General features: G+C 43.0%; 2 protein-coding genes across 2 annotated transcripts in view; both read right to left on the reverse strand.

Moving 5' to 3' along the window:
- Positions 1-7,272: 7,272 nt before the first annotated feature.
- On the reverse strand, positions 7,273-11,533 carry LOC148047281 (vomeronasal type-2 receptor 26-like). The gene is made up of 4 exons (XM_087708032.1): positions 11,435-11,533; positions 9,993-10,205; positions 9,266-9,392; positions 7,273-8,177 (listed from the first exon to the last, which is right to left on the reverse strand). The coding sequence occupies exons 1-4, from the start codon at positions 11,531-11,533 to the stop codon at positions 7,273-7,275; spliced, it is 1,344 nt and encodes a 447-aa protein (XP_087564158.1).
- Positions 11,534-18,296: 6,763 nt separating this feature from the next.
- LOC148047282 (vomeronasal type-2 receptor 26-like) overlaps positions 18,297-27,768 on the reverse strand; it is a 31,190-nt gene continuing 21,718 nt past the window's right edge. Inside the window, exons 2-3 of the mRNA XM_087708033.1 lie at positions 21,961-22,087; positions 18,297-19,201 (exon numbers count right to left, since the gene is read on the reverse strand). Coding sequence (XP_087564159.1) covers positions 18,297-19,201; positions 21,961-22,087 — 1,032 coding nt within the window. The remainder of the gene's footprint in view (positions 19,202-21,960; positions 22,088-27,768) is intronic.

Genomic DNA, 27,768 nt, shown 5'->3' on the forward strand with positions numbered 1-27,768 from the left:
AAGCAAAACCAGAAAACTTAGCCAAATTCCTTGGAATGAGAAATGCAGATCAAATCTTTGTTATATATAAAAAAAATGAAATATCATTTTTGAAAGGAATTATTCAGCCTTTCTCTGATTACTATCCCTATGCCAAATGAAATTGTTTGGGTAGTAAGGAATTCTAAATTACCACTTTAAAATAAAAAAAACCCCATAAGACTACATTTTTGTTCTATTTCAATATAAGCTGCTCCTTACTATTTGTCAGCTGCAGTGCTCTCAGTGGCTCAGGGCTGCCATTCCACTGGTGGGGAGATTCGGGACTGGGGCATTTTGTGACTTGGACCTCTGCTGTACCGCACTTGTTTCCTTGCTGCACTGAGATCCTGCAGTGAGTTTCATATGGAATGGCACCAGCGCATGCATGGCAATGTAAATCAGCACGGTCTCTCATGTTGTCACCGTATATTTGGTGTATTGCGTGTCCATAGGAGAGGACGGGCCACAGGATGGCGGGGCATAGGATGGTTTAAATGGTGGAGGGAACTGCAGAATTACAGGCTTGATTTTAATTCACTCGTGTTTTGCATTGTGTGTTTGTTGGAACAGGCTTATAAAGATTACATTGACCACGAACTACTTGCTTAGTCGGCTTGTTTGTTTTCTTTGCCTGAATTGAGCCTGACAGAAAGTCAAGCCTCAACATATTTCAGCCTGATCTGGAGACAGCTGACCTAGCAGAATCAGAAGCACCAACAGAGCTTGTTATCCCAAAGCCTTTCCATTGGGTCTGCATGTACACCCCAAAGAGAGGCCAGTGGAGAGGCCTCTTCAATTGGGAACGCAGGAGGGTGCTTCTGTGTACCAGGGTAAGCCGCATGAGGGTGCCATAAGTGGATGGTGGCAGGTGCCCTGGGTCCTGGAGGTTTTGAGGGTCTGCAGGGTCCTCCTACTCTCACGTCCACTGGAAGACATTTTTCGCAATGGAGGAAAAGAAGGATTTGGAAGATGAATGGAGTTATTCAACTGCATTAGGTACTCAAACTCTGGATGTTATAAGAGAAATGTTTGGGCCACCCAGGTTTAAGGAGCCTGTTCTTGGTTGTTGTTGGCATAGAGAATGTGTCTGTCCCAGAAGATGCAAGCCTCAGATGAAGGTGGTAGAGGGACCACCCTGGTGTGATACCACCCTATGGATTGGGCCAGGGGGTTACTGGGGAACAGACACTGGCAGCACAAGTTACAGCACGGAAGGACACGTTATATGACAGTCAAGGTGCACTGATGAGAGCCTTTATCAGAGCCTATCTCGTGGCAATACGGGCGGCGAAATGCTCGCATTTTGCCACCCTTATTGCATCCGGTGAATCGCGCCCAGCCGCCTTGTTTAGAATAACCCGCTCCCTCTTGAAAGGGAGGGATGCGGATGACCCTTTACAAGGTAGAGCTGAGGAATTTGTTCAGTATTTAATGGATAAAGTTGCTCAGATTCGGACAGAGCTGGACTCCAATTGCACGGTACCAGCCGAGGTACCGGGGGAAGGTCTTGAGCATACTTTATGGATTCAGTTTCAACTTGCTTCTCCTGAGGAAGTGGACAAGGCCATGGGAGCGGTGAGTGCCTCCACTTGTATCCTGGACCCGTGTCTTTCCTGGCTGGTCTCGACCAGCAGGGAGGTGACACGTGGCTGGATCCGGACGATAGTTAACACCTCTCTCCGGGAGGGAATCTTCCCGCTCCTCCTGAAGGATGCGGTGGTGAGACCCCTCCTGAAGAAACCGTCTCTGGACCCAGCCATTTTGAGCAACTATCGTCCAGTCTCCAACCTACCCTTTGTTGGGAAGGTTGTTGAGAAAGTGGTGGCCTCTCAACTTCGACGGTCCTTGGATGAAACTGATTATCTAGATTCCTATCAGTCGGGTTTCAGGCCTGGTTACAGCATGGAAACTGCTTTGGTCGCGCTGATCAATGATCTCTGGCGAGCCAGGGATAGGGGTCACCCCTCTATCCTTGTGCTCCTTGACCTCTCAGTGGTCTTCTAATCCATCGACCATGGTATCCTTCTGCGACGGTTGCAAGAGGTGGGAGTGGGAGGCACCGTCCTCCGGTGGTTTTCCCCCTACCTCTTGGGCAGGTCGCAGTCGGTGTTCGTCGGAGGGCAGAGGTCGACCCCAAGGCCCCTCAACTATGGGGTGCCGCAGGGCTCGGTCCTGTCCCCCCTCCTATTTAACATCTACATGAAGCCGCTGGGTGAGATCATACGCCGGCACGGGATTAAGTACCACCAATACGTGGATGATACGCAGCTGTATCTGTCCGCCCCGTGCCAACTCAGTGAAGCAGTAGAAGTGATGTGCCAGTGCCTGGAGGCTGTTAGGGTCTGGATGGGAGCAAACAAGTTGGCACTCAATCCAGACAAGACCGAGTAGCTTCTGATGTTCCCTCCCAAAGATTGGCCAACTATTCCATCTCTCAGGCTGGGGGGTGAAATTATACGCCCCTCAGAGAGGGTCCACAATTTGGGAGTCCTCCTGGATCCCCAGCTGACGTTAGAACACCATTTGTCGGCTGTGACCAGGGGGACCTTTGCCCAGGTTTGCCTGGTGCACCAATTGCGACCCTACCTGGATCGGGAGATCCTTCAGACAGTCACTCACGCCCTTGTGACCTCAGGACTGGACTACTGTAACATGCTCTACATGGGGCTGCCCTTGAAGAGTGTTCGAAGACTTCAGTTAGTCCAGAATGCAGCCGCGCGAGCGATTGTGGGTGCACCCAGGTACACCCACGTCACACCTATCCTCCGCGAGCTGCACTGGCTACCCATTAGTCTCCGGACCCACTTCAAGGTGCTGGTCGTTACCTATAAAGCTCTACATGGCATCGGACCTGGGTACCTGAGAGACCGCCTCCTGCCGATTATCTCCCAGAGACCGATTAGATCTCACAGGTTAGGTCTCCTCGGGATTCCATCTGCCAGCCAATGCCGGCTGGCAACTCCCCGGGGTAGAGCCTTCTCTGTTGCAGCTCCAGCCCTCTGGAATGACCTCCCCGTGGAGATCCGGACCCTTACTACCCTCCCGGCCTTCCGCAAAGCCACCAAGTCCTGGCTGCTCCAGCAGGCTGGGGGGCTTGTGAAACATCCAGCCCCACGGAAATTGTGAATGTTGCGTCTTTTTTAAAGTGTTGTCTTTGTCTATTTATCCTCCTTCCCTTGTCTGTTGTGAGCCGTCCGGAGTCCTCCGGGAGTGGGCGGCATACAAGACAAATAAAATGAATGAAATGAATGAATGTGACCACAGGGGAGATGGGATGTTAGGACTCCTCAACAAGACCTTCTTGGCCTGGGTCACTGGGCTATGGACCAGTTCAAATGGGTCCTTTGGATCCTCCAGATGTCAGGGCATCATTTCATGAAAGCCCAGAAAGGGTAGCTCTTTTCATTGGACAACCATCTGGATAAGGACGGACATTTATATGTATAGCAGTGGTCTATAGTTATGGCTGTAGTGGCAGTCTTGGACGGGGAAGTGGCTGAATGGGTCGGTGACCTGTATAGCAACCATGCTAGAGAGCTGGGTGACATTGGCCTGTTCCTGGCGGTGATCCAGGAATGATTTGAAGATAGTACTGGGGCATAATGGGCAGAGGGAGAGTTGCTGGCAGTCAAACAGAGGGGCCGGCCAGTAACTGATTACATCAGAGAATTTTGATGTTTTGCCAGAAAGGTCAGGGGCTGGCCAGAGAGATTGATCATACATCAGTTCAAGGTTAGTCTCAACCGTGGGTTAAGGAGAGCCTTCATATAACAGGGCCTGAGGCCTCACCTTATACACTGGTTCCAGGTGGTGACTGAATTGGGCACTGAGATGTGGGATGATAGATTGAGAACCGGTTGGATGCATTGGGGTCAAAGACCACCTGAAAAGCCAACTAAAAGGAACCCCGCCATGCTGACAGCACCACCCATAACAAGTCCTTCTATTGCAACACCAGTTAGAACTGGACCTCCTCATATGTCAATGTTGTGTTTCCAGTGTGGAAAACTGCGTCATAGGACTGTAGAATGTGCAGAGGCAATTGTAAAGGCACCAAACATAAAGCCTATCATTTGGCCAGGGATGGCGAAGAAGAGCATTCAGAAACCCATGGAGTCCTTCAGGGGAGCACAACAAGTAGCTCAAACACCACAGGGCGATGCCGTACCCATCATGAATGAAGGTGTATTGGCTAGTGAGAGTGATGAGGAGGAGGAGGAAGACCCGTGCATAATGCTATTAAACCTTTCCTTGGGCCAGTTACCCTAAAAGCAAAACTCTGCTGGGAGTGCAAAGCCTTAATAGTCTCAGGATGCACTAGATGTCTTATAACTGCTGATACTGCTTCTAAGTAGAGGAGACTATCCCAGACAATATGTTTCGAACAAATGGATGGCTCTTTGTTTGGGGCCAGTCGGCAACTCATATAACCAACTAGGTCATGAAGGAGATGTTTCGTGATTGTCCTGGGAATTACCGAGCAGGTTGTATTGGGTTTAGCTTGGTTAGACAAGTGGGGTCCCACTATTTTGTGGGGGGGGGGGGTAGTAGGCATCTTTGGATCGGACTTGGCACTAACTCACCTCCAAATGAGCAATTTTCCATGGAGTTGGAGTCTGAGAAAGGGGGGAAGGAGGCATCATATTCACTACTGTATGATGAGCTAAGGGAGGTGTTCAGTGAGCAAGGTTGTGATACCTTGCTTCCCCACAGACTCACTGATTGTGCTATCAAGATAATCTCTGGGTCACGACTACTGAAACCGCATATGTACTCGATGACTCCTCAGGAGTTCAGCGAGATGCCAGTTTATATTGAAAAGAATCTTAAGCAGGGTTTTATACAACCAGCCTGATCACGGGTAGCCGTTCCTGTGTTGTTTGGGGGGGGGGGGGGAAGATAGAGAATTAAGGCTGTGTGTTGATTTTAGAGGTATCAATATGGTTTGCATTGAGCACCTCTACCCGCTTCCATTGACGAAAGATATATTGGCCCGATTAGCAGCAGGCCACATATTCACTAAACTTGATCTCAGGGAGGCCTATTACAGGATCCGAATCAAAGCAGGTGATGAATGGAAAACAACTTTCAATTGTCTGTTCAGTAACTATCAGTTTAGGGCCATGCCCTTTGGGTTACAAGGAGCCCCTGCTGTGTTCATGCAGTTGACTAATGAAGTCCTGCATGGACACCTTTATAAAGGTATCCTTGTTTAACTAGATGATATATTGATATAGACTAAAACAATGGATGAGCATGTCCATTTGCTGCGCTAAGTACTTAGAAAATTGTTGGATTGGACCATGTGATGGACTTGTAGGTGTGGGGGCAAGTTCGTGAACTTTCAACTGGGTGGGCAAAACTGGGAAGCTTTCAGATTCAGGTTTTTCCAGATGTGCCAACATAGCTCTTAATAAATTGGAACTTTGAGCAATACTTTGCCTTGGACACTAATTTAATTTGGATGCCATTTGGAACCCTGACAGGGGCAAGAAGAGTACTATGAGTGGAGGCCATATTAGATACCCACCTGTGGCATGTGTCTTGTATTGCGGAAGGGATATCCATTGGCAGAGGCATCATGGGTGGCTGGGGAGGATGTACATGTGGATAGGTTGCTTGCTAGATTTTATAGAAACAACCCAATGAATCCAAGAAATCCCCAGAGCCACACCAGGTAATCCCCAGAGGCACACTCACTTAGATCTTTCTATTCAATACATTGTCTCTATGGTAAGGACTGTATGTCAGTTCTGGCGCTCTCAGCAGCTCAGGGCTGCCATATTGCTGGTGGGGAGATTCATGACTTGGATGACTGCTATATCACACTTGTTTCCCCGCCGCACCAAGATCCTGTAGTGAGTTTCATACAAAACGGAACCAGCGCATGCGTAGCAATGTAAACCAGCATAGCCTGTCACATCATTGGAGTATATTGAGTATATTGTACACATGTAGGAGACGGTGGGCCACAGGTGGGCGGGGCATAGGTTGGTTTAAATGGTGGAGGGAAGTACAGAATTACAGGCTTGACTTTAATTCACTCGTGTTTTGCATTATGTGTTTGTTGGAAGTATCGGAACAGGCTTATAAAGATTACATTTACCACAAACTACCTGCTTAGTCTTTTTGTTTGTTTTCTTTGCAAAACCAGAACTGAGAACCATGGGCCAACATGCCAAATCTACTTTTCCCTCCCTTAACTAATAGCCAATCAGGTTCAGGCAAGATGCTTTCATGATGGTGATTCCAAGAACCGTTTGGTATCCTATTCCATTCTTCTTTCAGCTTGATGACCTTGAGGCAGTGTCTCAGGGAGGTAAATCACTTACTTTCATTTCCCCAAGTCTTACCCCACTTCAGTCCCCTTCTGCACAGTTCACGGCAGCCTGTCACCACATAGCAGGAAAGCACAAGCGAGCATAAGGTGGCAGCTAACAGTGTGTGACACTTGAGGGGCATATGTACATGTTGAGCTGACAAAGGAGTTGAGTCTTTTTATTTGTAGTGTGAGAGTTATAATTATATTTACATGGTGTAAAACCTCAGGAAAGCCCTTCTATTTTCTATCTATGAGTATTTTTCCATCTGCATAGAACAATGCTGTAAGCTTCCCAATTGGGACAAGAAGATCAAGTGGTTTCTTTGGCTAAGAGACCAATCAAGTCTCAAGTTTTCTTTTTTCTTTTTCTTGAATTGAGCCATCATAAAGGTTGTTGCAACCCTTTTAGGTGAAGTTTTATAACCGGATCATTCCTGTTGACTCGTGTCCAGAAAGGATGTTGTGAGAGTAATAAATCACCTTCAAAGAAATGAAACTCTGATGTCCCATAAGGTCTATGATGTCACCCAACATCTGCAGAAATAACTGTAGTGGGTCATGCAGAGTGTTGCAACTGAGAGTCATCAGTATGTTCTTGACAACCAGCTCTACTGTCCTCACCTACTTTTGAGAACAAGTCAGAGAGAGAAGGATACTATGCTAAGAAGTTCCATATACAATATATTCAATTTTTGGCAACAGAATCCTTCCCCTTCTCTTTTGGGAGCCTTGTCTCCTTGGCAGCTGTCTTGTGTCAATATACACTGACTGTCTCATTGCTTATACTGTCATTACCTGACTGGGGAAAAATTAATTATTATCATTTTACTCATAGAAAGTATAACTTTGCATTTTAATTTCACTAATCTCACACTTAATTCTATTGTCTATGAATCTATTACACCTGAGCTTAAGAAATTATTTCACTATCACTGCCCTACTTTTATGGTTAGATGTTCCCTTGTGTTTAGATCTGGTCTCAAGATGATAATGTAGCACTTTGGGAAGAAGATGCAGACCAGGAGACCAGCACTCGAGGCCAAGATGGAGAACACCTGCACAGCCACCATGGACTTTCCTTTGGTGCTCAGGTAGGTGGGCAGGAAGGAGACCCAGACACTGCAGAAGACCAGCATGCTGAAGGTAATCAACTTGGCTTCATTGAAGGCCCCAGGGAGATTCCTGGCCAGGAAAGCCACTGTGAAGCAAATGACAGCTAGGAAACACATGTAGCCAAGGACAACATAAAACATAGTGACAGAGCCTTCGTTGCATTGAAGGATGATCTCTCCAGGCTGGGAATGCAGGTCAGAGTCGGGAAATGGAGGAGAAACTCCCAGCCACATGGCACAGATGAAAATTTGACCAGCAGCACCAGAAAGGATGATGGAGTTGGCCAAGCTCTTCCCCAACCAACTTCTCACTTTGTTCCCTGGTTTTGTGGCAAGGAATGCCAGCACGACTGTGATTGTTTTGGCCAACAGAGAGGACACAGCTACTGAGAAGACAATGCTGAACACTGTTTGTCTCAAAAGACAGGTGGCTTTTCTAGGTTGACCAATGAAGAGAAAAGAAGACAAGAAGCAAAGGAGGAGGGAGACCAGGAGGATATAAGAGAGGTCCCGGTTGTTGGCTTTGACAATGGGAGTTTCTAGGTATTTAATGAATACGATTAAAACAAATCCTGTAGTTAGGAACAAGAGTAGGGCAAAAGAGATCAAGATGATTCCCAGATTCTCTTTATAGGACAGGAAGGTTATTCTTTTGGGGATACATTGGACTCGGTTCTCAGTTGGATATTGATCATCTGGACACTTTCTGCACTTTTCACTATCTGTGGAAACAGAATGTAATGTTCCTTTTATGCATCAATCTCTCCTTCCAAATGACTCACCTATCAGTTTAATGCACATTATAAAAAGGGAAAGAGAAGGGACCTAGGGCCTGAACTCTGTCCTACAACAACAACACCTGAAAATATCTGTGAAGAAGAGATACATCGCTAAAGTCTGCCTCTCATTCCCAATCCTCAGTGTTGTTCCAGAAAGAGACCTTTGTTGTTGGTACAAGAACCTTACGACAGATCCAGAAAGGACAATATGGTTTTACCATCCACATCCTGAACTCTGCAGAGGTCATTGGCAAGAGCAACTGGTGTCATCTTTCTGCTGTAATTCCTGGCATTAGCTCCTGGACTTTTCTGAGTATAAAATGCATTTGCCCCCTAAAAGTGGGTGAAAGTTGTGATGATCTTATACATCAAATGTTTCCAAAGCCCTACCCACCCACTGACCCTCACTGTTCAGCTATTTTAAGCCTCCAAGTATTGAGTTTTTAGCCTCCACACACTCCATCTTAGACCCATTCCAGGCAATCCCCAAAGCACATCACAGTCATTCGCCGCCTCTGTGCGTTGCATTTTTGGCCTCTGCTCATCACTTTTTCAGTCGATTCCAGGTGGTGAGGATTGTCATGCCAAGACCAAAAACCCGATGCACAGAGGCCAAAAGTGTGATGCATGAAGGCGGAAATCAGCAGCAATGTGCTTTGGCGATCCTGGCAGCCTGGAATGGGTGTAAAACAGAGTGTGCAGAGGCCAAAAACATGATGTGTGCGGGAGACGATGGGTTGTGGCCATCCCCGCAACTTGGAACAGCTGATTTGCAGTATTCCAGGAGGCCAAACCAACCACCAATCAGCTGCTCATGCGGAGTCATGCTGAGATAATGTGCTGAAGTTGACCAGGCTGTTTGCTACAAGGACACTAGCCAGACCTTTTTCTTATTCCTCCTATTTTAGAATTTACATTCTGTTGAATGTAAAAGGCAACAGCAAAATATTCAAGCATCTGTGTGTCTTTAACGTGCACTTTGATCAAAATCTCTGCATGCCTCTGGTATCCTGTCCTCCAGAGTCACCAACCTTCCTGAGTGGAAATGGTCCCCTCTGGACAAGGAACGCAGTCATAACAGCAAACTGGTTCTCCTTCTTGAGCCCGCTTGACAAATCCAGGATGACAATTTTCTACACATATGGATTGAGGTAGAGGCTAAGCAGAAAAATAGTGAATGCCCAAAAAAATACATTAGGGCTCACTATTCCATGGGAAATAGAGGTTAACAAAAACATTCATTAAGTAGACTATGGGATTCTTTTAGATAGATATGAAATTTCTAATTAGTTCCAAATGATTATAGGAGATATGATTTCTGGAGATTAGTTTGACTCCCTCTTCTTTGTGGCAGCCTCTGATATATTGGAAGACTCCTATCATGTCTCACCCGGTCTTACTTTTCATTAAACTAGACATACCCAGTTCCTGCAACCGTTCTTCATTTCTCTGCACTCTTTCTAGAGTCTCCACATCTTTTTTACATCATGGTGCCCAAAACTGGATGCATTACTCCAAGTGTGGCCTTACCAATGCATTATAAAGTGGTATTAACACTTCACGTGATCTTGATTCTATCCCTCTGTTTATGCAGCCTAGAAGTGTGTTGGCTTTTTTGGCAGCTGCTTCACACTGCTGGCTCTGTCACTCAAAATTATAAGTTTCACTCTACACATTCAATTATCAGTGTAGTTCACCTACCTTACGACTGGATCATAAGGCTTTTGAAAACAGAAAAAAGACTAATATTTCACCCACCTTGTCGTACCACTTTAGCAAGGAAAGACTCTCTTGGCTGATGATAAGCCTCTGCCTTTCAAAACTTCCCATTTGCTCTTCATAGTTACTCTCATCAGGGAAAACCACCAAGCTTGTTATATGCAGATCTGCTATCAGATCTCCATTTTGGTCCAAATACATTTTCATCTCAGAAAAATTGCAAAATGCATTCTTCTTCAGAAAAGGATGAAGCTGGAATGAAAACAACCAGACAGTTTAAAAGCATAAATCTTTGGTTTCTTATCCCACTTTGGTCTCTACATATTTTAATTGTTCTAATACAGTTGTCTATCCAGCAGATATTCTTGAGATTCTAGTTCTAAGATGCTGAGATTCTAGAAAGAGGGCAGAGAAGAACAACAAAGATGATTAGGGGACTGGAGGCTAAAACATGTGAAGAACAGTTGCTGGAATTGTGTATGTTTAGTTGTCAGCAACCCATGGCTCTGGAGCCACATGTAGCTCTTTCATTCCTTTGCTGTGGCTCTGGAGCCACATGTGGCTATTTCATCCCTCTGCTGAATTAATAAAGAAATCAAGAAATTATTCTTAAACTCTATGAAAGCCACAAGGGGATTATTCAAAGAATGGGATTCTTGAAATATATGAGCATAAAATTCTACAGTGCTAATACCACTCACCCATCATGAAATCTCCAGAACCGTAAATCCTACAAACTTGCAATTTGGTATGGAGGTTCCTCTTGTTTTTCGTTGCTTGCTAAGAAAGGATTAGTAGTATTTCTTATACAGAATTATATTAACATGCTCTGATTCTAAGGAGTTAGATGTTCAACTCCCCCTCCCCATCTGAAAAGAACTCTCTTCCAACTGCTAGTTGCCTTATATTAACCAAGCCCAATCACATAGTTTTATAGCAAAGCATGGGTATCCAGCTAGCTAAAATATATCTGTCATATTTCCCACTCTCAGGAAGATTATGCTCCAAGCAACTTAGGTTGGCCAAGCCTTTTGTAGCACAAGTAGGTTTAGATAGGTTGCTATCTTCTCCTTTGGATTCATTTTCAAAGGAACTAAGCTTGATGAATCCTTGTATGGTCCCCTTACCTGCCATGGCTGAAGTCTTGAAGACACCAACCTCTTCTTCCTTCTCCTCTTGGATCTGGAGGAATATGCAGCATTCAAGGCATAGGCCAGAGTCTTAATGACACTATAAGCACGGTGGTCAATTTTGTACTCATGACTGCCTTTTTTCTCTTCTGTTTCCAGTGGCTCTTTCTGTGTGCATCTTCTTCGGACTTTAACAGAAAGGGTGTGCTTTGAAAAAGAACAGTGAAAAGAACGGTTTTGAAATTGTGGTTCCACAAAGATAAATTCTTGAAAGGTATCTTCATACCCTCTTTCCTGTATATAAAAGCGCCAAATACTATGAACGTATTCGTAAAGTCTATGTTTTCTTACTGGCAACTGTCCAAAAAGTGTGAGGATCCAGATTTTCCCTTCAATGGGTTGTGGCAGACCTTCAAGTGTAAAATGGACATGGCGAATTCCGTCCATCATGGTACTAAAGTCTGTAAAGAAAACAAAGACATTGACTTGTCTCCACTTAGAGATGGCATCCCTGAAGGGTGATGTAGGTGTAGTCATTGAGAATCGTTGCGATATAACAACACAAATTCCATTCCTCACAAGCATAGGAGTAAATATCTGCATGAAATTCTCCCCCTTCTCTGTGTCTGAAGCAAAGAGACCAATCAAGGTCCATCTGAAATGGAGGAGCAGTTGGACAATTGCTGGGTACTGGATCCCATTTTTGGGGGCCATCCGGTAGAAATAGGGGAATTGTCTTTTATCACTCAGAGCCTCCGAAACAAATGAAGAAGTGATCTGAAAAAGCAGTGAAGAATGCAGTGCTATATTTGGGGTGAGTTGCAGCCCAAAATATTTGCTTTTAATAGATCCAACATTCATTAACATAATAGAATGGCTTAATGTTGATTATCCATTGGCCATATCAAGAAACAGAATATAAAACAGACATTAACATTAGCCACAAATACAAGGACATGACTACCTCAATCCTTATCCCTTCACCACTGTGGCTCCCTATTCCAAGACATGACATCTATAATGGCCATGGTGAAAAGCAGCTCTTGAATTCCATAGAGAAGATAGGGATGAATCTTTTGTTCACACACCACCATTCCATTCATTTTACCCACAGAGAAACACACACACACCTGTGGGACTTTGCTGGTGCCTACTAAAGTTGACATCTGGATGGAGATGTCTCTTTTAGCTCCATCAAGAAGAGCCAAAAGATTGTCTTTCCTTCCACAGCTATAGTTGGGAACATTGGCTTCTCCAGTAGAGAGTGTGTCCAGCAAGGCATCTGAAGTGGCAAATGTGCTCAAATAGTTGTCATAGATGCTGTAACCAAGTGTGAGATTGTGCAGGAGCTGGAAATTCTTGTTGACCAATTGAGTGATGAAAATGTAGCGTTGCATTCCTGCCAGATGTGTGTTTCTAGTACTGTACAAATATGTTTATGTTATCATCATAAACAACAGAAACCACAAAATAAACTATTATTGATCCAAAACCAAAAGAAATGACAGTCACATATCATCATTTAATTTCCAAAAATGTTGAGACGATGGGATGGACAAAGCTTTCAACCAGGGTCAATAGTCACAGATATATCATTATTTGTACTAATGCTGATTTTCATATCTCCGATGACCGTGTTTCACAGTCATTCAGTCAAGTACAGCTACTGAATCATTAAAGCAAGAACATAGATGAATAAGTGAGCCAGCTAAGCAATTCTAGAAATAACACATTCTTATTCTATAAGAAAGGCAATTAATACAACTTTTCAATAACCACATGAAATAAAAATCACCATGAACAAAATGAACTCATATTTTAGGAGATCCTCTGAATTCTGTGTTTGTCTTTCTCAGGTTCTTTTAGGTTTCCTTCTTCCCCATCCTTACATTTGAGTCTTGTACAAGATAAGGCAAAAGAGGAGAGCTTTATCAATCAAGATGATTCACCCCTCATACACATTTTCCTACAATTTAGAAATAATTGGAAGAAAAAGAAAGGAAGAAGAGTACTAGAAATACAAATGGAGGGAATGCAACTCCATCACATAGAATGACTTACGGAGAAGAAATATACGGAGCCCCGTTAAATTGTAACAGCTCAAGAGAAGGATTTGTTGCCGTTTCAAACACAGTGATGATATGGTCTCCTGGCCTGTAGTAGTTCCATGGCTTTCCTGTGTCCTGCTCCTTCAAAATCGGGGGGCATTTAGCTGTGAGCCTCCCAAAATTTATTTGGGTTAGCCGAAGCATCAGAAGCAGAAGCAGGAGGTTCATTCTTCCTTTGGTTGAATCAGCCACTTCTGTTTCTAAACCGTAAGAAAAGAAGAATTCAAAGCAAAATGGAAAAGCAAATGATTTTCCTGATTCAGACAGAGACAAACGAAGTTTCACATGGAAAATATTGGAAGATACATTCAACAGGGCAGTGTTTGCATGCCCTAAATGTTGTGCATAAGACTCAGGATGACTAGAGGCTGATGCAAGAGCTCTTCCAAGTTGCTTTAGTCTGATTATTACATGAAAGGCAACGGTTGGAGAAGCAGCAGAAGACATCCCAAAGACTGGGATGGTAATAATTATAGTGAGAAGCCACATCTCCTCTGGAGAATCTTGAGTCCTTCCGGGACTCCATGTTCAGAGGGAGGGATGGAGAATAGGATGCTTGTGTAAAGTCGCAGATTTGCCTCTGGGGGAATTGTTTTGCAGTAGTTCTGGCCCTTTCTACTGGGATACCTTAGGAAATGAACATTGGAGGATGAGAGTTCAGGTGAAAGACTTTGTTGATCAGGATTATGATGATCAGGATTCTTTCACTGACATGTCTGAATTCAAGAGATGAAATGAATTGTTACAATGTGTGCCTATCCACAGCTCCATGGAAGCAGGACAGGAAACTACAGATAGGGTGTCCCAAAGATGTCTTTTTTCTTTTTAATCAGTTTTTTATTATTATTTTTTATTTTTATACCAATAATCAAATGTGTACCATTACATCATAACCAACGCTATTTTGTATTATTCAATATTATATCAATTCCTCTTACCATCAACTCCCAAAGACTATCTGCCAGGGCTGCTTCACTTAATAACCAAGAAAGAAACCACTCAACTCCATTTTGCAGAATTAAGAGTACTTTTACTGGTTATAAGTAAATAGTAGCTAAGCAAAGCAGGATCTGAGACAAAAGTGTGCGCAAACATAAATATCAATATATGACCCATTCCCCTCCCCTTGGTAACCCAACCCATAGTCAAATCCAATTACTCCACAGGTGTCATGTGGGAGACATTCTCAAAAATCATCATCAGGTTGGTATGCCGGACAGTTGGACTTGGCGGGAAACTCCTCTCCCTGCCACATGCGCAGTAGATGGTGAGAACAACTCCTTTCTTACAGTCCGTCCTGCACAGAATATTTCCCACACCCAAATACCATGCCCCCCCCTCCCAGTTTCAATGGCAGCCAAAAAGCAAGCAGCAAAACAGAGGCTGACACTATCATTTCCGCTTCCGCTCTCCATATTTATACCCTATCCATCGCTTTCTGGCCTCCTCTCGCTCTCTCCTCCTCTCTACCTCCTTTCTTCCCTCTATCATTCATCTCTTCTCTACTTCCTCTCTCCTTCTCTCTCCTCTTTCCACTCCTTCTTTCTCTCCTCCTCTTCCCCCCACCCTCTCTCCTAATCCCTCTCTTCCTCCTCTTGTCTCACTTCTCTCTTCCACTCTCTTCATCTGCCTTGCATGGTGCATTTCAGCGTCTGAGCAGGCTCCGTTTAATGTTGATGGTGTTAGTAGTTTTATTTCAATAAACATTTTTCATATTAATAATTTGAACATATATCCTCCTTTTTTTAAAAAAAAAGTATACATATATTGCAATTGCATTTTTATCCACCCACTCACCACCAAAAGCTTATTTTTTTGGCCAAAGTGTGGACCTGGTTACAATTTCCAGCTATTCCCTTCATAATATTGTACAGTTATACATCATTACATGCCCCAAATTTTTAGTTCTCTCTTTATAATCTCAGTAATTTTCCATTATAAGTATATTTCCAGTTCCCCTTCCATTTTTCCATATCTTTACTTAGCTTACATTTAATTATCTTTTAATTACAATCCTTGCTATTCAATGCATATTACAATTCCGTTGATCTGCTATATAACATGACAAGCAATATGCACCTCGCTTATATTCATCCTCTTAAAAGTTCTATATGAATCCATATTCCAAATATTTTAACTTATATTTAATTATCTTTTCATTAGCAATTCAGTTTAACTATCATGTCATTTATATTCTCCACATAATAACTTCTAAATATCCAATTAGCTAGTCATTCATATTAATATATGTGCTTCTGTATATATTTGTATATGCTTCCCTTCTTTCTCTCTCCTGTCAATCCTTTCCATTTCTTCCTAGTGAGCCTTTTATCCCAAACTCTAAGTTCCTGTTTTTTCTTTCTACTGGGCATATATTCTTCCTTCTCTGGCTTTTCCATCACCCACTGCTGCGTCATTCGACGTATCCTCTGTCTCCCTGTCTTCTCTTCCTCTTTTCTCTTATCACTCCTTTCTTTCTTCTCTTTCTTCTCTATGCCTGTCTGGCCATTTCCTTTCCTTTCTTCTATAGTCCCTTTCCTTGTTGGGACATATCCCCCTTTTCAATTTTCCTTGTCAAACCCAGTGAAATCTTTTGTCTGGTTTTTTTATTTTCTATTGTTTTTTCTATAGTTCCACTACCTTTCCCTTCTTCTTCCCTCACTTCTTGTTTCTTCTTAATTTCTAACTTCAAAATTCTATTTAATTTTAATTTTAATGACTCGTATATTTTTATAATCTCATGTATTTCTTCAAATTCCCAACTTTCCAGAGTGTCTTGAAAAGTTACAGTTAAGCACCGTATTTTTCAGAGTATAAGGTGCACCAGAGTATAAGACGCACCAAGATTTTGAAGAGGCAAATAAAAAAACTTTCCCAAAAATGGCTCAGAACCAGTTTGTGCCAGCACTCAAGGCCATGCACCCTGAAAAAGAATGTACAACTGTGTGGAAAAAATCCTGCACGGTTTGTGGTTTATGACATTTTTTGGATAGGCCATTGATTTTATGATGTTTTATGCTAACTGCTATGCAAATATTGTTATATTTAAATAAATACTGGTGGTTTTTAAGTGAAAAGCATAAGCTTTTTGCAATTTGGTGCTGTTTCAATGGGGATTGTGAATTTTCTTGCATGCTTACAATGACTATGAAAACAATTAACTGATGCATACCCAGTGGGATATGTGTTGCAATTACTAAGGTCGATGCTAGTGTTTTGTTAACATTTTTATTGTTTGTGGCCCTGAAAAGGACCATTTAGGTAACCAAACATGGTTACTAATATGAAATTGGCCAGCCTTTATTGCTTATCACCAGGCGGCATTGCTTTGGCATAGACTGTATAAGCCTTTGCACATGATTTTTGGTGACAATGTGGTGCCAGGCTGCAATAATGGATTCAATTAGCTCCTGCTTGATCTTCAGATGCTTCTTGCTTATTTCGTAACCAATCTTGGCCCACAAGTTCTCAATTGGGTTCAAATGCAGGCTCTGAGCTGGCCAATCCAGAAGTCGAACACCATGCTTCTTCATCCACTGCTGGACAAGCTGAACTTGTCATCCTGGAAGTAAAAGTCCTTCACTACAAGTTGCTAAGCTGAAGGAAGCATGGTCTTTTCCAGAACTTCAACATAGTGCTTGGAAGTCATGATTCCCTGCCCAATTTGTATCTGACCAATACAGAAGCAGCGATACAGCCCCAGATCATCACGTGCAATGGATGCTTCACCAATAGATTCAGGCAGTATGGCCTAAATTCTTCAGCTGGAAATCTTCTGACATACTTATTGCACTGATTCCCAATCAAGTAGAAATTGCTCTCATCGCTGAAGATGACCTTGGCCCACTGTTCATTGGTCCACTTGGCATACTTCTTGGCCCATGCACATCAACGAAAGTGGTGAGCGTCTGTGAGCAAAGGTTTACTTCGAGCCCTGCAGCCTTTGAGCCCTCTGGCAAGCAGTCTGTGATGCACTGTGCTTGTGCACACTTTTACATCACATATTTCACCCCAAATTCTTGTAATCTGAGGTGAGGTGAGCTTCCTGTCAGCCATCAAAATGCATTGCAGAGCTCAATCTTGCTGTTTTGTTGACTTTCTTTGTCTTCCAGAGCAGAGCCTGTAATCAACTGAACCAGTTATTTGGTATTTTTTCAACCACTTTGCTTACTGGTTCAGTTGATTACAGGCTCTGCTCTGCAATGGCAATTCATTCTCTTGGCTATTTCTGTACAGGAGCAAACCTCTTCGTGAAGCACAATGATGTAATGCCACTGCTCAGTACTGGTGAAAGCAAAGGCCTTCATCCTTGCCCGCAGCCAGAGCTAAATTAAATTTCTCGATGCTTTTCATGCCTATTTATAATCAGAGAGTATGACAACATTGATTGGCTCATAGATTTAGCCTCTGTGCATTTTGATTGGTCAGCCAAAGCTCACTGCTGATTGGCTACTTTCGATCCTAACATTCTCAAAAATTCAAGTTGTGTTTGTTTAGCACATAAACTCACTCAAAACCTTAAAAAGACTTTGGTTATATTAACAAAAATTATGCATCTCAATCTGACTACAGAAATGTTCATCGAAGTACTAATTTTGTGTGGTTTCTATGAGTGAACATGTAAATACAGCTTAAAACTGAAAGCATGCAGGACTTTTTCACACAGGTGTATATTACTCCAAACATCCCAGTATGCTCAAAACACCTGGGTGAATCTTCGCTGGGTGAAGATGGAGTGTTCATGGAGAGAAACAATTTCTCCACATGGAAATATTAGTTCTAGCCCGATTTTGCTGCAACTAGTATGCACTAGTTAAAGAACCAATCATGTCAACCAAATGGAATTGGAGGTCTTTCTTTCCTAAGGAACCTATGTGGGGCAGGTCTGACAGTTAGTCATTGTTGTTGTTGGGACATGTCCAGATGTGGAGAGTGATGATTCAACTACACAGTCATGGAACTCTAAATTTCATTACTCATTGATAATTTTAATTCCTTCAGTTTAAAATAAGCTTAATTGTCAGATTAAAAAGAAGCATACAAACCTACTAATAATTATTGCAATAAAACATTAAATATTATGAGCCTAAGAAACAATTTCACTATCAGTTCCCTACTTTTATCATTAGATGTTCCTTAGTGTTTAGATCTGGTCTCAGGATGATAATATAGCACTTGGGGAAGAAGATGCAGCTCAGTAGTCCAGCACTGGAGGCCAAGATGGAGAAGACCTGCACAGCCACCATGTATTTCCCTTTGGTACTAAGGTAGGTGGGCAGGAAGGAAACCCAAACACTGCAGAAGATCAGCATGCTGAAGGTGATCAACTTGGCTTCATTGAAGGCTCCAGGCAGATTTCTGGCCAGGAAAGCAACTATGAAGCAAATGGCAGCTAGGAAACCCATGTAGCCAAGGACAACATAAAACATGGTAACAGAGCCTTCATTGCACTGAAGGACAATCTGTCGAGGCTGGGAGTGCAGGTCAGAGTCAGGGAATGGGGGAGAAACTCCCAGCCAGATGGAGCAGATGGTAATTTGGACAATGGAACAAGAAAGGATGATGGAGTTGGCCAAGCTCTTCCCTAACCATCTCTTCACCCTGTTCCCAGGTTTTGTGGCCAGGAAAGCCAGCACTACTGTGATCGTTTTGGCCAACAGAGAAGACACGGCTACTGAGAAAACAATGCTGAACACCGTTTGTCGGAGAAGGCAGGTGACTTTCCTTGGTTGACCAATGAAGAGAAAGGAGGACAAGAAGCAAAACAAGAGGGAGATCAAAAGTATGTAGGAGAGGTCTCGGTTGTTGGCTTTGACAATGGGAGTTTCTAGGTATTTAATAAATATTATAATAATGAATCCTGTGGTTAGGAACAAGAATAGGGCAAAGGAGACAAGGATAATACTCAGATGTTCTTCATAGGACAGGAAGGATATTCTTTTGGGGATACATTGGACTCGGGTCTCAGTTGGATATTGATTGTCTGGGCACCTAGTGCATTTTTCAGTATCTGAGAAAATAGAAAGTAATATTTCTTATACAGTCTCCCCTTTCATATTTGAAGATAGATCTTCTTTCATGACAGGTATTAATAAGAGACCAGAAAGCCATTGTAAATATTAAACAGGAGCCTATACGTATAAATATACATACACAATCACAGTTATATACAATTGTATAAAGAACATTGAAGAGGAAAGAGGCAGATTTTGTCCCAAAAAAGCGGCGAATTTAGTTTATATTCAATCTCACACTCTGATATCCTATTGATAGGTTTTATGGTGAGTCCTCCATTTGGTTTTCTCTCATCCCTTGAATCCAACTTCCATCCCTCCATGGTCCTCCTAATTAGATCTTTCTGCTTATGTAACTAAAAATCTAAAAACACATTGATTGAATGATTGATTGATTGATTCTGGAAAAGATAATCAAGTAATGAATCTGCGAACACTTAGAGGAAAACAAGGTCATAAACACATCATGCCAGACAAATCTTTTTACATTCTTTTACAATGTGACAAAATTAGTGGACAAGAGAAATGCTATACTTGGACTTCAATATGGTATTTGATAATGTAGACCACAACCTGCTACTTGATCAGCTAGAAAAATGTGGGTTAGACAGTATCACCACCAGATGGATTTGTAACTGGCTGAGCAACCACACTCAATGGAACTGCATGTACATAGAGGGACATGAAAAGTGGGGGAACCACAAATTTCTGTCTTAACTTCAGTATTCTTTAATATCTTCAACAATGACTTAGACGAGGAAAATTGAAAGGGAACTCATCAACTTTGCAGATGACACCAAGCTGGCAGGAATAGCCAACACTCCAGAAGATAGACTTAAGATACAGAAGGATCTTGACAGTCTTAAACTCTGAGTCCTATCTAACAAAATGAAATCCAATGATGAGAAAAGTAAGGTTTTACATTTAGGCAAGAAAAACCAAATAGCAATAGCAGTTAGACTTATATACTGCTTCATAGGGCTTTCAGCCCTCTCTAAGCGGTTTACAGAGTCAGCATATTGCCCCCACAGTCTGGGTCCTCATTTCACCCACCTCGGAAGGATGGAAGGCTGAGTCAACCTTGAGCCGGTGAGATTTGAACCACTGAACTGCAGATAGCAGTCAGCTGAAGTGGCCTGCAGTACTGCACTCTAACCACTGCGCCACCTCAGCTCTCAATATAGAATAGGTGGCACCTATCACAATAGTAGTAACTCCAAGAAGGATTGATAAGTGGACAATCACTTAAACATGAGTCAGCAGTGTGCAGCAGCTGCCAAAAAAGCCAACACAGTCCTAGGCTGCATTAACAGAGGGATAGAATCAAGATCACGTGAAGTGTTAATACCACTTTATAAGGCCTTGGTAAGGCCACGCTTGGAATACTGCATGCAGTTTTGGTTGCTATGATATAAAAAAGAAGTCGAGACTCTGGAAAGAGTGCAGAGAAGAGCAATAAAGATGATTAGTTAATTGGAGGCTAAAAGATATAAAAAATGATTGCAGGAATTGGGTATGTCTGGTTAATTAAAAGAAGGACTGGTGTGACGTGACAGCAATAGTTCAATATCTAAGGGACTACCCCCAAAAAGAAGGGATCAACCTATTGTCCAAATCACCTGAAGGCAGGAGAAGAAACAATGGATGGAAACCAAATAAGGAGAGAACCAACCTAGAAATTAGGAGAAAATTCCTGAATGTTAGAACAATTAATCAGTGGGAAAACTTGCTCCAACCCTGGAGAATTTTAAGATGAGATTGGATAGCCATCTGTCTGAAATGGTATAGGGTTTCCTGCCTGAAAAGGAAGTTGGATTAGAAGACCTCCAAGGTCCCTGCCAACTCTGTTATTCTGTTATGTCCCTTTTGTCCTATAAGGTAATTTGGTGTGAATGAACAACAGCCATTGGCTAGAAGCAATTCTTCAAGCTTCAAAGAATTCAAATGTTCCAAAGAAAGGTTAATATGGAAAGACGCTTCTAAACTGCGAAAGAGAAGAGAGGTTTTCTGTACCAGAAGTAATCTTATCCAATTCCCCATGACTTGCTATCCCTTCCTACTTCACCCTTCCAGATTTTTCCCCCTAATTTCTCCCATTATAATAGAAATCAGGCAGGTTGAAAATAAACAAAAAAACAGTCAAGTGTCAATGTGTCTCTTTTAACATGAACGTTGATTGAAATGTTTAAAATAACCTTAATTGTCAGAATAAAAAGAAGCATAAAAACCTATTAATAATTATTGCAATAAAACATTAAATGTTATCATCCTAAGAAATAATTTCATTATCAGTTCCCTACTTTTATCATTAGATGTTCCTTAGTGTTTAGATCTGGTTGCAGGATAATAATATAGCGCTTGGGGAAGAAGATGCAGCCCGGCAGCCAGTGGTGGGGTTCAAATTTTTTTACTACAGGTTCTGTTGGCATGGCTAGTGGGCGTGGCATGGCTTGGTGGGTGTGGCAGGGGAAGGTTACTGCAAAATCCCCATTTTCTCCCGATCAGCTGGGGCTCGAGAGGCAGAGAATAGATGGCAGCAGGGCCAGTCAGAGTTGGTATTTACTGGTTCTCTGAACTACTCAAAATGTTTGCTGCCAGTTCTCCAGAATTGGTCAGAACCTGCTGAATACCATCTATGCCAGCAGCCCAGCACTGGAGGCCAAAATGGAAAAGACCTGCACAGCCACAATGTATTTCCCTTTGATGCTAAGGTAGGTGGGCAGGAAAGAGCATCCTTGCCTCTGATGTCACCCACCTTCCCCAGTGGAGATGGTCCTCTCCGAACAAGGAATGCAGTCATAGCAGCAAACTGGCTCTCCTTCCCGAGTCCGTTTGTAAAATCCAGGAGGACAACTCTTCACACATTTGGATTGAGGGAAAGACTAAAAAGAAGAAAAAGGAATTCCAGAGAAAATAAGTCAAGAATAACCATCCATGGAAAATGGAGGTTGGTGTGAACATCAGTCAAGGAGACTCAGGGTTTCAATTAGATGTACTCTACATGGATGTATTTTTTAATTAGTTTCAAATTATTGCAGAAGATACAACTACTGAAAGATTCTTCATTTAGTTTCTCCCATTTACTTCTGGCATATCACATTGCAATTTTCTATTTAATAAAGGCTGGAGGAATGGAATTGATAAAATATTTGTACATTAAGTGACAATCAGCTCCTCACAGCCCTATTAACATGCATTACTCCATTCTTCATGTATCCATCATTTGGAAAACATGACGATCTATTTCTATTAATTTTACAATAAAAATCTACAATAAAATTTATTCTAAAATATTTATTATTTTTTATTCTAAAATATTTATTGAAAGAGAATAAAATTATGGTAAAGAAAGAAACTTTGAACCAGTAGGATCTGCAAAGATTTTTTTAGAAGTGCTTTTTCGGGAGGCAACTGGACTTTCTTGGATCTCCTTCCCAGAAGCAGAGCACTATTGCCCCATCCCAGTGGAATGAAAGAAAGACATGAGTTACTCTGGTCAGATGGTCAGGGTTCCAACCAATGCCCTAATTAAATCATAAATAAATAAATCTCACTTAGTTTGCACCTTGGCTCAGACCCTGTTTCCCCTTCTCCCCACCCCCCAGGTGTGTCATCAGTCACATTCCCCATTGAAGCAATTTTGCGGGTTGTAGAAGTCACACCCTCTGGCCACTGTGGATCTCTGTGGATTTGACCTTGATGTTTGCCAGCTGGAATTGCTTTGTTTTGACTGAAGTGCAAGTTCCCATCCTCTTGTCTATGACACACGATAGCAATATTCCAGTATTTGAGGGGCTGCCCCAAGCAGTAGGGGGACGATTTATTTCCCAAAGCACCAGAAGGTAAGACAATGTGTAGAAACTATTCAAGGAGCGAGGAAACCTGGAATTAAGGAGAAATGTCCTAACAGTGAGGACAATTAACCAGTGGAACAGCTTGCCCTCAAAAGTTGTGAGTGCTTCATCACTGGAGGATGTTAAGAAGAGACTGAACAGCCACTTATCTGAAATGGTATAGGGTCTCCTGCAGGGGCTTGGACTAGAAGACTTCCAAGGTCCCTTCCAATACTATTCTGATTGATTGATTGAGTGAATGAGTGATTTAGCCCAACCAAACCTTCTTCTTCTTCTGTGCTTCAGGTCAGGAAGGTTCCTGAGCAAAGGCACACCTCACAGGTGAATGTGCCCGGTGCATGCTGATGTGTACCTGGTGCCTGCACAGCTGCCACTGCTGCCTGGATGCTTGAGGCTCCCCAGGAGCTGGCAGCTAAGGGCACTCAGTGGCAGCTGGAGGAGGAAGAAGATGGAGAGGAGAAGGAAGAAAAAGACGTGGGCGATGTTCCCGGGCGTGTGTAGCAAGTTGTGAAAATCCACAGCAGAAAGCTTGGGAAATGAGTGAGAAGGGGGAGCCAAGCCCTTTGTTTCTCTCTCTTTTTTGTCCACCCTCCATCATCTCCTGGACTGGATGTCTGAGGTGGAAAGGTGGGCAATCTTCAGGGCTAAGAGGCATTGGATCTGGCTTGGTGAGGGGGGTCAGGCTGGCCAGGTGCTGATCATCGGAAGCTTTTTTACTAGTTAAAAATGCTTTAAAAAATAAAAATAAGTTGGCCATGCCCACCCAGTCACATGACCACCACCACTACCAAGCCACGCCCACCAAAGAACTGGTGGCAAAAAAAAAATAGATTTCACCACTGGCTTGGAGGTTTTCTAGTGCAACCACCTGCTCACCCTAGTCAATTAGACCAGTTGAAATGGATCCTAAGGCTTTGGCAAAAGAGAAAAGACACCAATATTTTCCTCATCGTATTGAGCAACTTTAGTTGTGAGAGTGCATCTTGGTTAATCGTAAGACTCTGCCTTGCAAAACTCCCCAGGTGCTCTTTGATAAGATCCTCCTTGGAGAGAACCTCCAAACTTATCCTGATCAGATCTGCTGCTACATCTCCACTGTGGCCCAAGTAGGGCTTCCTGCAGGAAAGATTGCAAAACTCATTCTTCTCCAGAAAGGGATGTAACTAAAATTGAACATTCAAGAATTTTGACGGCTTGGAAACGGAGATGAGCACCATTCCGTAGAGTCTAGCATACATATGCGAGGGGAACCTTTATCTTGTGTGTGTGTGTGTGTGTGTGTGTGTGCGTGCACGCGTGCACGCGTGCACGTCCGCATGTGCGTTATATGTACTGTATATGTATCTGGGTCAGTTGTTGTATATATATAATAAATATATACTGCTCTCCAACTCTTATTTTTATCTCCTATGCCTCTACTCCTCTATTACTCATGCCCACATAACATTTTTTCATATTAATTCCATCATAGGCAAAGACCAACTCCATTTGGTGAGTCCAATAATAACTGCAATGAAAAAATAATTACACAAGCCTAAGAAACAATTTCACTATTGGTTCCCTACTTTTATGGTTAGATGTTCCTTAGTGTTTAGATCTGGTCTCAAGATGATAATGTAGCACTTGGGGAAGAAGATACAACTCAACAGTCCAGCACCAGAGGCCAAGATGGAGAAGACCTGCACAGCCACCATGGACTTTCCTTTAGTGCTCAAGTAGGTGGGCAGGAAGGAGACCCAGACACTGCAGAAGACCAGCATGCTGAATGTGATCAGCTTGGTTTCATTGAAAGCCCCAGGCAAGTTTCTGGCCAGGAAAGCCACCATGAAGCAAATGGAAGCAAGGAAGCCCATGTATCCAAGGACAACATAAAATATGGTGACAGAGCCATCATTGCATTGAAGGATGATCTCTCCAGGCTGGGAGTGGAGGTCAGAGTCAGGGAATGGGGGAGAAACTCCAAGCCAGATGGAGCAGATGATAATTTGTCCAGCAGAACAAAGAAGGATGATGGAGTTGGCCAAACCCTTTCCCAACCATCTTCTCACTGTGTTCCCTGGTTTTGTGGCAAGGAATGCCAGCACGACTGTGATTGTTTTGGCCAACACAGAAGACACAGCTACTGAGAAGATGATGCTGAACACTGTTTGTCGAAGAAGGCAGGTGGCTTTCCTTGGTTGCCCAATGAATAGAAAGGAGGACAAGAAACACAGCATGAGGGAGACCAGGAGGATGTAAGAGAGATCCCGGTTGTTGGCTTTGACAATGGGGGTTTCTAAGTATTTAAGGAATATGATTAAAGCAAAGCCTGTTGCTAGAAGGAAGAACAAGGTAAAAGAGACCAGGATGATGCTTAGATTTTCTTCATAAGACAGGAAAGTTATAACTTTTGGGATGCATTGGACTCCGTTCTTGGATGGATATTGATCATCTGGGCACTTGGTGCATTTTTCCGTATCTGAGAAAACAAAAAAGCAGTATTTCTTCAACGTTCTCACTTTTCAAGAAACACCTGCTTTGGATGTCACTTGACATTGAGTGACTGGAAAAGGTAAAGGTAAAGGTTCCCCTCGCACATATGTGCTAGTCGCTCCCTACTCTAGAGGGTGGTGCTCATCTCCGTTTCAAAGCCGAAGAGCCAGTGCTGTCAGAAGACGTCTCCATGATCATGTAGCCGGCATGACTAAACACCACAGGTACACAGAATGCTGTTACCTTCCCACCAAAGGTGGTCCCTATTTCTCTACTTGCCTTTTTTACTTGCTGACAAACTGCTAGGTTGGCAGAAGCTGGAACAAGTAACGGGAGCTCACTTGGTGCTAGGGATTCAAACCGCCGAACTGCTGACATTTCTGATCGACAAGCTCAGTGTCTAAGCCACTGAGCCACTGCATCCCTTTTGAAGAAGCCATTATAAATGTTAAATAAGAGTCTTTGTATGTGCATGTGTGTTTGTGTGTATGTACATGTATGTATGTATATATGTGTTATTAAAAACAATAACAAAAATAAAATCCAAATTGATATACTGTACATGGTACCACAAGCATCCTTTACTTAGGCAGCTCACCAATTTTTCATATTACACTGGTTGGGTCCTGTTTGAGCTTAATGGGAAGGGAGTTCTATAAGGATAAGATTTCTAAGAACTCACAATGTGCCAATGTTTTAAGGAATGGACCTGAAGCATGCCTTTTATATCTGTTCTGGTGGGACAAGCAGAAAACCTTAGGGTGAAGAAATCCCACAGATACACTGTCCAATGTAGGCCTTTAAAAGTGAACTTAATTGCATTTGGAAAGAAACTGGGAGCCTGTGAAGCTCACACAACAGTGGTGCAATCGGGTTGAACATAGGGGAACTCAACAATGTGCATTCCATTGCATTCTGGACAATTTGTATATTCCAGGAGGTCTTCAAGAACAGCCCCATATAGAGCACACTGCAATAATTCCAACAGGATGTGACAAAGGCATGAGCAAGGCCCCTTTGGTGCAGGAAAGGGCATAGTTTGTATACCCACCCACCTTCCTGAGTGGAGATGGTCCCCTCTGGACAAGGAACACAGTCATAGCAGCAGATTGGTTCTCCTTCTCGAGCCCGCTTGAAAAATCCAGGATGACAATTGTCCACACATTTGGACTGAGGCAGGGACTAAGCAGAAAAAACAAAAGCACCAAAGAAATGTGTTAGAACTAACTGTATATGGAAAATGGAAGCGGTCTACAGCCCAAGCGATGATGGCTGGTGGGGCCTAAGCACCAGATGGTAGACTGCCAATGTAGAACTGGTTGCCGATGCCAGACAATGGTTGTGTAGGTGAGATTGAGGGGCATGGCCTCGCCCAGGGATGTGTTGCTCCCGGCATTACTACCAGTTCGGAGCATGCAAAAAAAATATTTCCCAATATGGTCAAAAGAAGCACCATTCTTTTTTATTAATTTAACTTTGGCATTGGTCAATGGGACTGTTTTCTTTTTTAAAAACCTAATTTTGGGCAAGGAACAAGCGAAGTTGATGCTATCAGGAGTACAATCTTCAGCACTTCTTGGCTCATCACACCAGATTTTGTGGAGATACTAAAGTGCAGAGGGTACACAAAAGGTCCATGATCTAGATCCTAAGCAATAGTCACCCAGAATCCATGTTGAATCTGACTGAATCAGCTTAAATAGCAATAGGACGTAGACTTGTATACGGCTTCATAGTGTTTTTACAGCCCTCTCTAAACAGTTTACAGAATCAGCATATTGCCCCCAACAATCTGGGACCCCATTTTACCCACCTCGGAAGGATGGAGGAATGAGTCAACCTTGAGCCAGTGAGATTTGAACTGCCCAACTGCAGCTAGCAGTCAGCTGAAGTAGCCTGCAGTACTGCATTCTAACCACTGCGCCACCTCGGCTCTTAAAACAGTGTTCCATGTTATAGCATCTGAAGGACACCTTAACAGTGTAATAGAACAACAGAGTTTTAAGAGATCTTGGAGGTCTTCTAGTCCAACCACCTGCTCACCCTGGTCAATAGTATAGAGATTAGGCTTAGATCAGTGGTGGGTTCCAGATCCCATCACAACCAGTATGCTGCAATGGGGCTGGGCATCCACCAGATGCATGCATGCTGCAGATGCATGTGCTCCCACCACCCACAATGCTCCAGCTGCTCGGCAGAGTGTCATGTAGGCACCATATGCTGCATGCACAAATGCT

This window comes from Thamnophis sirtalis, unplaced genomic scaffold, assembly GCF_051295495.1.
Source record: "Thamnophis sirtalis isolate CommonGarterSnake01/CBP01778 unplaced genomic scaffold, rThaSir2_p1.2 scaffold_3, whole genome shotgun sequence".
In the NCBI taxonomy this organism is placed as follows: Eukaryota; Metazoa; Chordata; class Lepidosauria; order Squamata; family Natricidae; genus Thamnophis; species Thamnophis sirtalis.